The following is a 16,513-nucleotide window of genomic DNA, read 5'->3' on the forward strand; positions in this document are numbered from 1 at the left end:
AGAGTCTTATGTTTCTAGTAAAATAAGTACGGAAACCAAGCTGTACCGACTCCAGACTATTAAATCACTGGCATTAAATGGAAACCTTAGAAACTATCTGTGGCCGACTTCAACGTATTTGAATGTAATATAACTATCCAGAGTACATATACAGTGTCTCTATATTATATTTGTGCGAAAACTTCGTTTTGCTAATTTTATCTACTTAAAAACAAATACGTCGATGTTGTATGCCTTGTCATTAAATGAAAACTTTTATGATTTTCTTTTCATTTGTTATGTTACGTTCTTCTCAGGTCTGAGGCAGTCTATTTTGAATGGGCGGTAGTTTTTGACGTTCAATAAGTGATTTTGAATCCTATTTTGAATAAAAATATTTGTATTTGTATGGCCTTGATTCACAAAATAGAACTGCAAGATTATTGCAAAATTTACCTACGTTTAATATAATTCGACCTTTTACATAAATACATTTTAGTTATGTGAAATAAACAACTTGATTAATAAGAAGCATAAAAGTTTTTATCAAATATTGTATACAGGGCGTCCCAAAGTTATGGGACATGAAGGGAAAGTACCATAGATATCGTAGATAGGGTATTTTACTGAAAGACGACTTTATGTTATTTTTAAAAGTTAGTAATTCTGCATTCAAAGATTTTCTAAAAATTACTTGCCTCGACTTGTCTGGGACTCGAACCGACTTAAATGTAAAAAAAAACCCCTACTTTTATGATGCCAATCGAAAGAATCGCCAAAAACTAATAACTATTCTTAATTAACATAGTATTTTAAAAGAAAGGAGCAACGTTAAATGTTTGAGTCAAATTTCATTAAAGTTATTTATTGCCGACGACGACGTTCGAAAAGTAGAGATATTATCATTCCATAGATACCATTGATATTCGTAAATAAGTACCCACTTCATAATTAAAATATTTTATAGCATAGTTTTTTTTAGTTTAAAAGCGATACGAGAACGTGGGCGAGTTACAAACAGAATTGTGCCATATCATATCGAGTATTCACCATAAAATGATAAGAAAATCAAAAGGCAGCGGACTCTTTAAAAGATTTGCGATTTGCGTAAGACAGGAGCGATCGCATTTTGAGAATTTAATTAATTAATTTCCAAAAAAATACCCACTTAATTGACTACTTTCTCATATCTACATATCATAAAAGTAGGGGTGTATTTTTTTACATTTAAGTTGATTCGATTCCCAGACGAGGCAAGTAATTTTTAGAAAATCTTTGAATGCAGAATTACTAACTTTTAAAAATAACATAAAGTCTTCTTTCAGTAAAATACCCTATCTACGATATTTAAGGTACTTTCCCTTCATGTCCCATAACTTTGGGACACTCTGTATATTGGAATTTATCTATATTTACTTAAGCTATTTATTTCTGACGTACAATATTATAATTAAAATCTAATTATAATAAATATTATAACCTCGGCGTTCTTTATCAATTAAATCTTATAGAAATATAAGTATTTGAAGTGTAGACAAATTATATTTGAAAACAAAATATATGAACGATGCGGGACTCGAACCCGCGACCTCTCTCGTGCCGTGCGAGCGCTCTTCCACTGAGCTAACCGTTCGAGTGACGTATCGTTGATTTTTTGACGTATCTTGTCTCAAATTGTTTACATTCGAAAGAGCGACATCTTAAACGACGTCAATTTCTTATTATGCCAATATTGGGGTTGAGCAGGTTATCAAATGTAAACTAGATCCTGTAGATGAAGCCACAACCTGAGAGTTGAACAAGACATACGATACGTGACTCGAACGATTGGCTCAGTGGAATAGCGCTCGCACGGAACGCGAGAGATCCCGGTTCAGGCATCGTTCATAAATTTTGTTTTCAAATTTAATCTGTGTAATTAACCCCAGAAGTGAGGGTTATCACTTTAAAAAAATGACAAATTGTTTATGAAGTGTATTTGTTTATAAGGTAATTTATACCTTTAAAATTTGGTATTTTTTGTTACCTTTAGAATAGGATTTATGTAACTCGCTTTTTATTAAGTAAATGCTTTTGCTAAGCTTTAGCTCTAGTATTTGGCAGTTATGCATGAAAGATATACTTACTTAAGTAGTTGATTTGCATGTAGTACTGAATAGATACTAACCTGTTGTTTATGTATTTCTATATTAGATTTTTATTAAATTGAGCTCCTGATGTCATAGAAGGATTCGCAGATGAAATAGCAAACTTAAATTGGTTTAATAGTTTCGATATGTAATAATTTGCTTAATTTTAGCATTTCACGCGAGGTCGGTTAACGACGAGGTCATTAATTGAGTGAGATTACTCTGGTGGTCTGTCTGTTTGTCTCCACCCATGCATTAAACATGACTAATGGTATTGGTTCTTAGTAACTTGATATAAGTGAATTACTTTAATTTGATTGGATGCGAGTTTTTATTTTCAATAGTTTCAATTAGTATGACAATCTCCGTTGCACTAACGGCCGTTCCCAATATACTATCTAGAGATAGAGATAAATTACTACCTTCTTCTGTCAGTAATTGGGTGTCAATAATCTGAAGCTGTCCCAATATACGACAGCCAATATTACTGACAGCTACAGATACGGATAATATTGGGACTTGTGAATTGCATATTCCATACAAAATTCTATCGCTGGTAAGCTATACGTCGTCCCATTGACAGACAGCGTGTACGGATACGGTGAGTTACCGTCGATAAGTGTACTTGGACAGAAAAGTCAACGATAGTTAGGATTTTTTATCTCAAGTAGGCCACAACCGGAGATAGACTGAATGTTGGGGATAGCCGTAAGGCGATAAGACTTATCGGGTATATTGGGACTGCTTCAGATTATTGACAGCTAATAACTGACAGTAGATTTAGTCAATTGACCCACTTAGTCAATTGAATAAATATTATTTATTTGAAAAATGTCAGGATTTTAAACCCTATTTAGTAGTAAGTAACACCAGATTTACTATGATTCAATGATTTTTTGAGTTTCGTCGACAACTCAACGTTATTTCAAACGTCATGTCATGAAATATAGATCTACCCTCAAAATCATCTTGAATCATAGCAAATATGTCGTCATATACTGTTAAAAGCATATAATTGTTAATAAGTTCAATGATGAGGTGTATAAACCTAGATAATATAATGAATGTGTTCAGTTGAAGTTCAGTGGTGTGCGTTGTAGGATGAAACGGATGGGTCGTCGGAAAGCACGAGAAGTAGCAGCGCCAGTAGCACGCAGAGCCAGAACCTGCCCAACAGCGACGGTACGTAGCTTGTTCTACTTATGGAATCCTAGTACCAGGTGGACCTGTTATAGTTAAAAAATCCTTGTATTTGTTTTTTTTTATCTATACTAATATTATAAAGCTGCAGTGTTTGTTTTTTTTTGTTTGTTTGTTTGTTTGTTTGAACGCGCTAATCTCTGGTACTACTGGTCCGATTTGAATGATTCTTTCAGTGTTGGGTAGTCCATTTATCGAGGAAGGCTATGTTTTTTTTTTCAAAATTAGGGATCCGTAATAAAATTGCTATTTTGTAACACAAGGTGTAAAATCGAAAACCTATTTTTGCGTGCGCTGCAAAAACTATTGACAATAGAACAAAATGATGTACAATATATATATAGGCCAATATTTTATTACTTATAAAACTATCGCGTGAATTATACTTTATATGGCAAAACAACGTTTGCCGGGTCAGCTAGTATGAAAATAAGGGACAAGACGAGCAGGACGTCCAGCTGATGGTAATTGGTATGCCCTGCCCATCCATTACAATGCAGTGCCGCTCCGGATTCTTGAAAAACCCAAAAATTCTGAGCGGCACTACAATTGCGCTCGTCACCTTGAGACATAAGATGTTAAGTCTCATTTGCCCAGTAATTTCACTAGCTACGGTGCCCTTCAGACCGAAACACAGTAATGATTATAAATTACAGTGTTTCGGTGCGCTGCACTGCGCGTTGCGTCAGAGTTGCCTCCGAGAGAATATTTTGACGCGCAGTGCAGCGACGCTCAGTGCGACACAGCAAGCGGCGCGTCGCTTCAGTATGCATACTGTTAATTGTTAAATTTATTGAACTTTGTCTTATAACTTAATAAAAATAATTTCATTCATTTAATTTTTATTTTATTCATATATATTGGATATGCATCCAATCCATCCAGCGTATGCACGCTTACAAACTACTTTATTTTGTAAATTACAGCCGTAAAATACTCTATTGATTGAAAAAATTGGCCGTTGTATTTCTTTTATGTTTTTGTTCAAGAGAACGAGTTCTACTTTTTCCGAACATTAAGTTAGATTCAATAACTTAAAAGAACAATTTATAGTGACAAATCAAAATAAATATAAAAATAAAATAATTTTATTTGACATGGAATTTTCCCTAAAAAAAGCCAATTGTTCTCGTGAAACACAGATGATCCATTACGCTGTGATCGATTTGGTGCAATATTTTTTAATATTACACTTGGCATGATTTGAAAGTCCAGTCAATCACTTGGTATTGCAGGTCTGCCGACTGGCTGGAGCATGCAGCGGGCCCCCAATGGGAGGATATTCTTCATCGACCACAATAACAAGACCACCACGTGGGTGGATCCCAGAACAGGTATGTAGATCTATTGAAACTGTCTTTACTGTCACCTTTCCGTTCCAGAAAACTGACCGCGCGCGGTATGCTTCAGATCGGCGTGATTATGGCGCGCGCGCAGCGTTCTGTCAATGCGTATTACTTTATTTTTTATTTTACTTTATTCGACAAACCGACAATATTTATGCACCAATGTAAAAATATCAACAAGGAGACTTAAAACGAAAAGACACATAGCAAAAATATAAATAACTGGCATGTACAAAAGATTTAAAGACATACAGATTATTTAAAGTAGTGTTACAAAAATAATAGTAATTTCTACAAATTAGCTCCCTTACGCAGGGAGTCAATGACAGTATGCCGAAAGCCGGTTGATGTGGAATTAAATAAATTGAGTTGCTGGTTATTTTGAGAAACTGTATTTTTACGAGTATTAATAGATTGCTTATCTATATGATATGATAGATCTAAAAGCTATTGAAACAAGCTATAAGACCATGTAAAATAAACCATCTTATAAGAAAAAAAAAGTGTGTGTGTCAGCTCCGACGCACGACTGGAGTTTACTCCTCAAGAACGATTGTCTTTGAACAGGTACTAAACAAAATCAATTCCAATGGAGTCGGTTACAAACAGACATACAGCATAAGCTAATAAAAGCGTATTAATTATAGAAAAATATAGATATTAAAAAAATTAAATAATAGGTTAGGTTAGAAATTCTCTATTTGGCGAGAAATGCGCTATATATACTCTCTATATAATTGGTATCAACTATATTGATAATTCAATATTTAATAAATACAAAGCACACATGTTTATTTATACAATACATGTCATATTAATGTATGAATTGTAACTTACGTAGTACCTACGTGCTTATCAGATTTTCCGGCACAAGTATTTACACCACTTTCTTCCATAATTTACAGAATTTTCACTTAACTTTATGAAAGTATAATAATAAATCAATTTCAAAAATATAGTAATATAAAACTTGAAAATACAAGAAAAGAAAAATGATGTTTGCTATCCGTATCACTGCTATACAACTAATATAGGGACCGAGCGTCTAGACTGTCACGCCAACTGAAAAGTGAAAGGTGCGTGAGAAATGATGCGCACCAAAAACGTTACTGTCCCATTTGATGAGTAAGAATTACTCTCATATTTTTCTCATACCGAGAGCCTTATATGAAAATCTATTCTTAAAGAGTAAACTCTTGTAAGAGTAAACTCTTTCCCTCACCAAGTTCTGGCCCTTATTGTAGTAAACTCCAATAAGGGCCAGAAGAACTTGGTGAGGGAATAGTGTGCCGTACGGCACTCTCGGTTTTGGTGTAGGTATCTGAAAAGTCTAGTACCCTGGGGCACTGCCGATTTTGGAACTTACTATTTCCGTACAGAGCTTGAATATTAACAAGTTTAAATTGCATTCCCTTCAGGGTACACATAACTGTATTATGGCATCAAAATTGACTTTTATTTTTAAGCGTACAAATTGTACCTAAATAAATAGAGAAATTTAATATTATTTCATTTAATTATCATGACAATATAGATATTTACAATAATTATTATAAATATTTTTCACTATAGAAAAATCCTAATAAAATCATATAAATTATTTATGGTTTTATTATATTTAAAAAATTTCTAAGTGGAGTTTTATAAAAATATAGTTAGAATTTCCTATGTTTAAAAATTATTTTCAACTTTTAGTTCGTCTTGCTGTTAAAGCGAATTTTAGTTCAAACTATAATATTTTTTTTTAGTCACAAAGTAAATTAATCTGGTCCATAAAGGTAATAAAGTGCTGAAAATTACTTTAAAAGATTCCGTCTAATAGAAAGGCACATATCAAGCCAATATGATATGTATAAAAGTGGCTGCTTTGTAAATTTTGCACTTTACACTCTTAACTTAAAATGCTTTAATATATGGATTTTATTGAACAAAAAAATTACGGTACGACGAGCCCTTTAGTCGATTGGTTCACGTATCTGTTTATCATCGGGTTGCCCACAACTTTATCTCTCTAATTCTCACACGTTCTATTCATAATTTGATACGAAAACTTTGAACCCCATTTCAAGAATACTATTGTACCGTATATTCCAAATTAATAAGTTGAGTTTTTCAATCATTGTCTACGTTCTTTTTAGAATGACAAACAGTATTAGATAAATTACAAAACTCTGTGATATATGATAGCAGAGGTAATTTTTCTCTGTATATGTATGAGTCGCTTCTAGATTTATTTAAACGTAAAGGAAATAAAAGTATTAATTTAAATTTTTAACCAAAATTAATGAATGACGCGGGACTCGAACCCGTGACCTCTCGGGTGCCTTCCGAGAGGTCTTACCACTGAGCCATCTGTTCGAGTAACGTATGATTCGTAAATTTTGATATGTCTTGTTCAAATCTCAGGTTGTCGCTCCACCTACATGATCTACTTTCCAGTCGAGAACTTGCTCAACCCCAATAATTGCATTGAAATTGACTTGAGAATTCGCTTGAGAATTGAATAATGTAACGTTGAAGGTTGCGCGTCGGGGCTGCCAAGCGCGGTGGTCGCAGCGAGCAGTGCGGAGGCGGAGGCGGACGAGCTGGGGCCGCTGCCCGAGGGCTGGGAGGAACGCGTGCACACCGACGGAAGGATCTTCTTCATAGACCACAGTCAGTTCAAATTCAAATATTTATATTCAAAATCACTTATTGAATGTCAAAAACTATCACCCATTCAGAATAGACTGCCTCAGACCTGAGAAGAACGGGCGCAAGAAACTCAGCGGGTTTTTAAAAAAATAGAAATATGGATAACAACGTAATATCGTACAATAAACATTTATAATTTATTTGATACTCCCAGGTATGTGATTATTCAACTGTTATTTTATCCAACTGTTGTGCAATAAAGGGTATTAAAACACGAATGTGAATGATAGATGAATAGTATCACATGAGTGTTTTTATACCTAATTATCAACAGTTACATACAAGACTTTATGTACACCCATAACATGAATCCTCTAAAAGATTCTGAAACAGTTAACTTACTGCTAACATTAAAAAAGCCAGTCCTAGTAACCATTACATCATCCAAACGAGTGTTGTAATATTGTACTGAATTTCATTACAACACTCGTTTGGATGATGTAATAGTTATCAGAACATTGGGTGTTCTAATGTTGGCATTAAGCTAACTGTTTTAGAATCTTTAATAGAGAATTTAAAGCATGGGTTTTAGATAAAATACTAGATAGACTTAATACTTGAGACGTAGACAGTGTAAGCATTGTACCTGACAGGGTAGATGTTATGGAATAACGATCGCTTTTATATTCGACCTCTATTAAGAATTCAGATTGCATTTCAATATGTCATGTTATATGTCCAAATCCATATAGTATTTAAAAAACTCATATCTGTCACATTAATTCAAGTTGTTACCAATTTATAAGTAACAATACTTCATCGCATAGGTGGATAAGAAAAGGAGCTCACCCAAGACAGTGTAAATAATAACAGTGGGCCAAAGCCTTTGATTTTTTAAGAAATGCCGCCTCCGTCCAGACATACCTTATTCTATTAGGGTTGTAACATTTCTTTTATTTTTAACTTTGTTTGTTACTTATTTCTATCTGTTGATAGAATGTGTCTAGGTAGAATACTTGGAAAAAAATAATACAACTGCTTACAAAAAATATGGAATGAAATATAAAGGATATATTCGCAATATAGTGTAAATAATTCGTTTTTCAAAATCTGAATTATTGATTTAATTCTGTATAAAACTTTCATTTCTAAAATAGAGGGTGCAAATCAGCGTGTAATAGTTTAACGTGCCTGAAAACTAGTCGGTTTTAATGCTATGGTGTGCAAATAGATGTTTCTAATGAATGATGTACTGTTCCAGACACCCGTACGACTCAGTGGGAGGATCCGCGGTTGTCCAACCCGCAGATCGCGGGACCCGCCGTGCCATACTCCAGAGACTACAAGAGGAAATATGAGTATCTGAAGAGTCAGCTACGCAAACCGGTAAGATACATATATTCGGCCTTACAAATAAACTTGTTATAATAATAAAAATTTATTTCAGAAAAAAATCCATAATAATTGTTAGTAAAATGTCCTCAAATATGTTAGTATAATTATAACTAAACAGGCACATAAGCCGCATAATTGCCTTTATAATTGGCGCATCGTAACGAATAGCAACGGTTTGCACAATGATGTTAGGGTTACCCCGCAACCTCTTCAGCAATGACGCGGTTCTTTTGCGTTGGATGGCATGGAAGCCGCCCACCCTTGCATCCGCGTACATTGCAGAAGCACTGCAAAATCGGGGCAGCCCCAACATCAACCTGAAACCATTGTTGTACTGAACGCGAAAGGCACTAAGCGTTCTTTGAGTATATCTGACCTCACAGTCTGCTCGTATAGAAGGTTTAACAATATGCTTCGAAAAGCGTTATCTTAACCTCACTGCTACATCGAGCAAACTTGCGAGCCAGCATATTACTCCTTTTAAAGTTATACCTGAGAATAAACCAATTTTTTTTATTGAAAAGGAGGACAAACATGCGAACCTGGTGTCTTAACACCACTTATGATCACCGCCGCCCAAATTATCTTGCAACACCAGAGGAATCATAGCAGTGTTGCCGGCCTTTAAGGTCGTGAACACGCTTTTTTTAAGGTACCCATGTCGTATCGTCCCGGAAACACCGCACAAGGAAGCTCATACCACATCTTTATAGTATGTGGAAGAAATTTCCTTGAAAACCGCACCGTGGAGGACCGCCACACCACATATCCTAATTTGTGGCGTGTCATGTCGTGCGATGCTGGAATTCGGTGGCGGGAATTTTTTTGTAAGGCCGATTATGTATAGAATAGCGTACGTGTAAAGTGATCACCGCCCTTTCTCGACACTCCAGTAAATTCACAAGGGCATTGTCAGTATTTTGCATAGGTAATCGTACTAAGGGAACCATGTCTTACCTGACTGGAAACACCGCGCAAGGTGGATCAAGGTCTGTCAATCGTAGTCAACGTCATAGTTACATGACTAAATTATTGTATATAATTATTTGTTCAATTCTTCTTCTTCTTTAACCGTTCTCAACCACTAAGGTGGAGATTTCCTACAGCCATCTTTTCCGGTCTTGAGCAGTTTCCAACCACTATATTCCCGCCAGTCTTTTGATGTCGTCGTACCAACGCATCTGCGGTCTTCCTCTCGGGCGTTTCTCACCCCACGGATTCCATTCTATCACTACCTTGCACCACGAGCCATGCTTGCGAGCGACATGGCCAGCCCACTTCCATTTCAATTTCGCAACACGTTTGGTTACATCGCTCACTTTGCTCTCTGACCCATTCGTTTCTTTTACTGTCTCTCAGTGTAACTCCTACCAGTTTTCTTTCAATTGCCCTTTGAGCCACCTGAAGTTTGTGGAGGACCTCCTTAGTAAAAACCCCAATTTGTTCAATTTTCCCCCACGTTTTCTGACCTTTTCAGAACAAGTCCCCCTGAAAACATGTTTTATTTAAATGTGTAACACTCGCGTTAATCAAAGAAAATACAACGTAGATTATGTGAACAGAGCAACGTGCCCAACAAGTTCGAGATCAAAGTCCGTCGCAACTCGATCCTGGAGGACTCGTATCGCATCATCAGCTCGGTGAGCCGCGTGGACCTGCTCAAGACTAAGCTGTGGGTCGAATTCGAGTCCGAAGTCGGACTTGGTAAGTGACTAGCTCGTATAATATATATATTATAATTGAATATTTCTATTTTATTCTATAATTATTCTTTCTCTCTCTAACACACACACAGACACACTACGACCCTAAAATATATAAAAAAATGTTATTGTTGTCATCATTAGTTGCATCAACACCATTTAATGTTAGTCACTTACCTTTCTTTCACATTTTGTATTGCACAACTGGGAAGAGTCTGACGCCCATGTCACGGGCTATCCTGGTTTGGGCGTCGAGGGTAATTTTAGGCAAAATTGTATTTTCTTTTTGCAACAAATAAAGTTTTTTTTTTGTTAACAAGGTAATGTTAAGTAACACATAATACTTTTTATCTTCACCCCACCCATGCTTTAAATCCTCTATTAAATACTCTAGAACAGATGTCTTAATAACCATTTCATCATCCAAACGAGTGTTGTAATGAAATTCAGTACAACATTACAACACTCATTTGGATGATGTAATGGTTACTAGGACTGGCTTTTTTTATGTTAGCATTAAGCTAACTGTTTCAGAATCTTTTAGAGGATTCATATTATGGGTGTAGATAATGTCTTGTATGCAACTGTTGATAATTAGGTATGTGTTTTACTATCCCTTATTACACAACAGTTGCATAAATAACTATTATTAACATATATTATTAATGAATCTGCTTTAGATTACGGTGGGCTGGCTCGCGAGTGGTTCTTCCTGCTGTCGAAGGAGATGTTCAACCCGTACTACGGTCTGTTCGAGTACTCCGCGATGGACAACTACACGCTGCAGATCAACCCCAACAGCGGGGTGTGCAACGAGGAGCACCTCAACTACTTCAAGTTCATCGGCAGGGTGGCCGGTATGGCCGTCTACCATGGGAAACTGTTAGATGGTGAGTGCGGCCGCTGAATACCTTCGAATACTTACCAGTGGGAGGCTCCTTTGCACAGGACGCCGACTAGATTATGGGTACCACAGCGGCGCCTATTTCTGCCGTGAAGCCTTAATGTGTAAACATTACTGTGTTTCGGTCTGAAGAGCGCCGTAGCTAGTGAAGTTGCTGGGCAAATGAGACTTAACATCTTATGTCTCAAGGTGACGAGCGCAATTGTAGTGCCGCTCAGAATTTTTTGGTTTTTCAAGAATCCTGAGCGGTACTGCATTGTAATGGGCAGGTCGTATCATTTACCATCAGCACAACGTCCTGCTCGTCTCGTTCCTTATTCTCATAAAAAAGAGAATACACCGCCTGTCTTATTAATAAACGCAATGTAAAGTAACTCCAAGCTTAAAATTACTTCTCCCTGTCCTGTAATTCTGTAGTGACAAAGGTTTGACAAAAAGTTTTAAATTTGTAATAACTTTACTTCGCGTTTATGAATAACACAGCGCATGTTTGCGATATTGACACAAGCTATTCGATGTGGGAAGCGATGTGATTCAGATCGAGCAAACCGACTGTCGCATCGTTGTATGTCTTCTATGTAGTAAGAAGGCCGGCCATGATACTGTGATTTATGCAGCGTTGCAAGAAAGTCTGGGCGCCGGTGATTACATTCCATCAGGTTACCAACATGCCCATTTGTCTTCATCTAATATATAAAATTCTCGTGTCATGGTGTTAAAAATTGAACTCCTCCGAAACGGCTTGACCGATTCTCATGCAATTTTGAGTGAATATTGGGTATGTCTGAGAATCGGACAATTTCTATTTTTCATCCGCCAAAATGTTAAGGGTGGTCACACGTATTTTTGTTTTTAATTTTTTTGATATTTTTTTTAAATTTGTTTGATTATGAGTCAGCATTACAAAATAAATACAACTTCTAATTTTCACCCATCTACAATGAACAGTTACTTTTGTATCGCGATTTTAATATCGGCAATACAACGTGTGCTGGGACAGCTAGTATTCCATAAAAATGATATATTACAATTAATATTAAAACCACTTGTTTTTGTTAATGTTTGAAATGTTTTTAAGTGATCTTGTATTATTTAATGTTTTTATCTGATACTGCTCTTTTTGGTCTAGACTATAGACAGCATATTTTAAGATGTTTTTTAAATGACACCAGATGGTGTTACATTATAAACTATTACAAAAATGTCTATTTTATATCAGTATGTATGAGTATATGTTTCTTGCAGCATTCTTCATCCGTCCATTTTACAAGATGATGCTCGGCAAGCCCATAGACCTGCAGGACATGGAGTCGGTTGACCTGGAGTACTACAACTCACTCATGTGGATACGGGTTAGTGTTCTCATTTCCATTGAACTTCCGTTCATTTCTTTAAAACTTTCCGGAACGATACAACATGGGTACCTGTAAAAAAAGCGTGTACACCTCCTAAATGTCGGTAATGCTCCTGTGATTCCTCTGGTGTTGCAAGATAGTATTGGCGATGGTGATCACTTAACAACAGGTGTCCTGTAGGCTCGTATGTCTTCGTTTTCCATAACAAACAAAAATCAGTTGACTGTCATGCTTCTTGTTCATTCACGGCACTTATAAGAAACCGTACAACCTTGTATATTAACTTGTTTAGTTACTGGGAGACTTCCTAGCACAGGATACCGGCTGATCGTACCGTCTGTACGATTAATTTTATAATATAATTTTTGGCATTATACAATTGTCAATAATGACAAATGATATTGTATACAATGATTGAAAGGGGCTATCCCTTTCAATCTTTGTATGTTCGGGTTTATGGGCTGCGTTCATATTTCTAACAGTAATGGTTTTAACAGTTCTGACAGCATTATTGTGATTCGGCCGTAACAAGTTCAAGTTCAAAAAAACTTTATACACTGTTAATCTTTATCTTATATCTTTAAACGAGCAATTCTTGTATATATATATTCTGAATCTCGGAAACGGCTCCAACGATTTTCATAAAATTAAGTATGCAGGGGATTTCGGGGGTGATAAATCGATCTAGCTAGGTTTCAATTTAAAAAAAATGGTTTTATCCATGTTTGAATGAGAAACAGCTAACAATAACATTAGAATACAAAGGTAAATTTCGCCACTATATACAAGACTATTATAGCTCAGATGGGACATTGGGTAATCCGGGAAGCAGAAGACCCCGGTTCGAATCCAGGTGACCTATTAGTTTTTTTTTGTGCAAGTTTTGTACATTCTTAAAAATCCGAGCAAGGCTCGGTCGTCCGGGTACTAAGTTATTAAGTGCAAGTCAGGATAAAGTGTACATAAAAAATAGAATTGAAATGAGTATAATAATATTCAATAGCAATCAATTTACAATTTCCCAATTTATCATTCAAATAATCTTTCACATAATGATAGGCCTTAGATTTTAATTTTTTTTTACGACACATTTATAGTATATTATGATACAAGTGAGCTAAGTTGCTCTGGGTCGCACGTGAGTGCGGAAATCAGCCAAGTGTCTAAGTGAGTCGTAAGTTGCTCACCAGTTCCATACGCACTTTTTCAAGACACTTGTGACTTTTTTTTTTGTTTTTGTGAATCTGTAATCAGTTTACTTAGACTTTAATCAGATGTGTTCCCATTTCTCACGTGCAGAGTGTGCTTCTCCGCTGCTCATCCTGCTTACTTACTCTCTGGAGTCAAGTGTTTGCACATCATGGCAATTCAAGCGTTTCCTATAGCTAACATCTAAAAGAGGTTTTACTAAAAGATTGCGGTGGCAAGACAGTCTACTTTTACATCTTTCTGAGGCTAACCTTATTTCATGCTTGATTGGTTATACCTAGATGTTGGTGTATTTCAGCATTAGTGACAAATCACGGTGCGATTGAAATATTTCTTAATATAATATTTTGCTGCCTTTGTATAACATTGATGTTGGATGTGCTTGCAGTTCCCCCACAGTTGTATACCGTATGTCCACACTGGCTTCAAGATTGTTTTATATATCAGTAATTTATTATCTATTGCAAGCTCAGAATTCCGTTCATAAGCCAATCGTAACTGCGGTACTTTATTTTCAACTCATCCCTCTTTGCTATGATGTGCTTCTTCCATGTAAGGCGCCTGTCTAAATGGAGCGCGAGGTATTTGACTGTTTCCTTTTGTGGCAGTTCGTTTACTTCCGGTTTCACTGGTGGGCATGTTTCTCTCCTTAGTGTGTAAGTCACATGTGTAGAGTTGGATGCACTAGCCATAATTATCAAATCCTCAAGCCATTGCTGTATTTTGTTTAGGCCGGCTTGCAGAAGCTTGGATGCTGTTCCAGCATCTTCAGCATAGGTGGTTGTCACTAAACTTGGTGCTTCTGGGAGGTCTGCAGTAAATAAGTTATAAAAGTTCGGCCCAAGTACAGAACCCTGTGGCTCTCCTGCCTTTATATCATGGAAATTTGATGTTTTGATGATTTCCTGTGCTCTCAATTGCTGCTCTTATCTCGTTGTGTGGTGTAGATTTTTTATAACAATCCTGTAGCTCCTGTTTTCTTTAGTGTTGAATGTAAGCCCTATTAGGCCATGTTCGCGTTCGAGAGTTATAAGTTTCTTGTATATTTCTACATTGGCACTGCTTATCCGGAGCTAGTTTTTATTAATAATTTTGTAATTTAAGTCACTTCTTTGAGCTACTGTTTCTAGAAGTTCGGTCAATTTCTTAATGTGCTCCACTCCATATAGCATTACAGGCCTATGAGGCTTTTTCTCCATTGGAGTTTGTTCAGTTTCATTCACTGAGAGACCACTAAATCTATTTGATATCTCAACTGCATCTGAGGATGGACTTTGGGTCTTTCTACGCTTTGCATGCTTGATGATGGAATTCACTGCCACGAGGGAGGTTTCTTTGGATTCTCATCACTAGTAGTGTTGCCCTGTATGTCAGTTGTAGTGGTTTCGATCTGTTCAGATTCTTGAAAGCTGGCACCAATGTTGGTAACATCACTTAAAGAGGCCGAGCGGGGTCTCGCCAATAAGGCTGGGTTAAATACTTGTTGAATAAGTGTTTTCTGGGGTAAGTTTTTTGGAATTTAGGTTCAGAGATTTCTATTTTCGTTCCCACGAGTAGGGGTCGAAATATCCAGTCGCTTGCAGGGTGACGCCCATTCCTGCAAGAGGGCGCAATACGACGATGCCAGCCTGTCGCATCGAAGTGGGTGCTAGAAACTGAATTCCCTTCAGCCATTCATCCCCTCGGCGCAGTCTTCACCTTGGGATTAGGATTTTTTTTATTGAGGTTGTCTTTCTCGTGGTCCAGGCGATGAAGCCAAGATCCCCAGACCTCCGAGACATGACCAGAGGGACCGGGTTGTTGTAATCATTTCCTACCAGCAACAGAATGATCTGGTTAGTCTCAGCAGATCGGGTTATTTAACGCCGCCCAAGGCTCGGCATTGTTGTTGTTCATTTTGCACCACCCACGTGTGTGACACATGTAGGATGTTTCTTTATAAAGATGGAGACTCCTACGGACTCGAGCAACATTACTCCCCGACTTGCGACGTTAAAGCTCCAAATTAATGGCTTGTGAGTATTCTATGTGCCAATTAGCGACTGCGTTAAAACGCCATCTGAAACAAAATATGAAATTTTTTTTTCTCTCACAATTTGCAATTAGGTACTAACTTAACTTTGTATGGATAACTCTATTATGCACCAGTGTGTAGTATTATTATGTACGTGAGTGTTAGAGTTCGGTTTATAGCCCTAAGATCGACGCAATAAGGCTCACTTTACGAACCAGTACTTTTTTTGTCACGGTGTTTTATTTACATTATGTGTCGTTCCTCAGGATAACGATCCGTCGGAACTATACCTGACATTTGCGGTCGACGAGGAGCAGTTCGGCAAGACGTATCAGCGGGAACTGAAGCCCGACGGAGCCAACATCGCACTCGACAACGACAACAAGCTAGAGTATATCAAGTAAGTCCATACATAGTTTATTTTTGTAGATTCTTATTCTACTTATATCTAAGCCTCAAGCCTCTCTTTATTGTTGATAAAATTTATTTAAAGTAATTCCCAATCAGCGCATCCATTGACATAGGCTTGTTCCAGGTGTCTCCCACACGTCACGATTGTGTGCGAGTCTTAGCATTTCTTACTCTCTCTCTTTTTTGCGAGCCCGACGATGTATTCCGTTATGGCTTACTACATTTTCTTTTCTC

The 16,513-nt window shown here is 36.8% G+C and overlaps 2 protein-coding genes and 1 non-coding gene across 5 annotated transcripts in view; 1 reads left to right on the forward strand and 2 right to left on the reverse strand.

Moving 5' to 3' along the window:
• The window catches only part of LOC126972073 (O-acyltransferase like protein-like), a 283,177-nt gene that overhangs the window by 165,528 nt on the left and 101,136 nt on the right, over positions 1 to 16,513 (reverse strand). The window lies entirely within an intron of this gene.
• The window catches only part of LOC126972055 (E3 ubiquitin-protein ligase Nedd-4), a 71,359-nt gene that overhangs the window by 40,556 nt on the left and 14,290 nt on the right, over positions 1 to 16,513 (forward strand). For all 3 annotated transcript variants that reach the window (XM_050818633.1, XM_050818631.1, XM_050818632.1), the window contains 8 exons: positions 3,209 to 3,290; positions 4,544 to 4,642; positions 7,175 to 7,309; positions 8,550 to 8,674; positions 10,246 to 10,387; positions 11,067 to 11,276; positions 12,536 to 12,642; positions 16,135 to 16,268. In XM_050818633.1, coding sequence (XP_050674590.1) covers positions 3,209 to 3,290; positions 4,544 to 4,642; positions 7,175 to 7,309; positions 8,550 to 8,674; positions 10,246 to 10,387; positions 11,067 to 11,276; positions 12,536 to 12,642; positions 16,135 to 16,268 — 1,034 coding nt within the window. The remainder of the gene's footprint in view (positions 1 to 3,208; positions 3,291 to 4,543; positions 4,643 to 7,174; positions 7,310 to 8,549; positions 8,675 to 10,245; positions 10,388 to 11,066; positions 11,277 to 12,535; positions 12,643 to 16,134; positions 16,269 to 16,513) is intronic.
• Positions 1,541 to 1,612, reverse strand: Trnaa-ggc (transfer RNA alanine (anticodon GGC)). The gene has a single exon. It is a non-coding gene; the product is annotated as a tRNA-Ala (tRNA).

The sequence above is a fragment of the Leptidea sinapis genome, chromosome 25 (genome assembly GCF_905404315.1).
Source record: "Leptidea sinapis chromosome 25, ilLepSina1.1, whole genome shotgun sequence".
In the NCBI taxonomy this organism is placed as follows: domain Eukaryota; kingdom Metazoa; phylum Arthropoda; class Insecta; order Lepidoptera; family Pieridae; genus Leptidea; species Leptidea sinapis.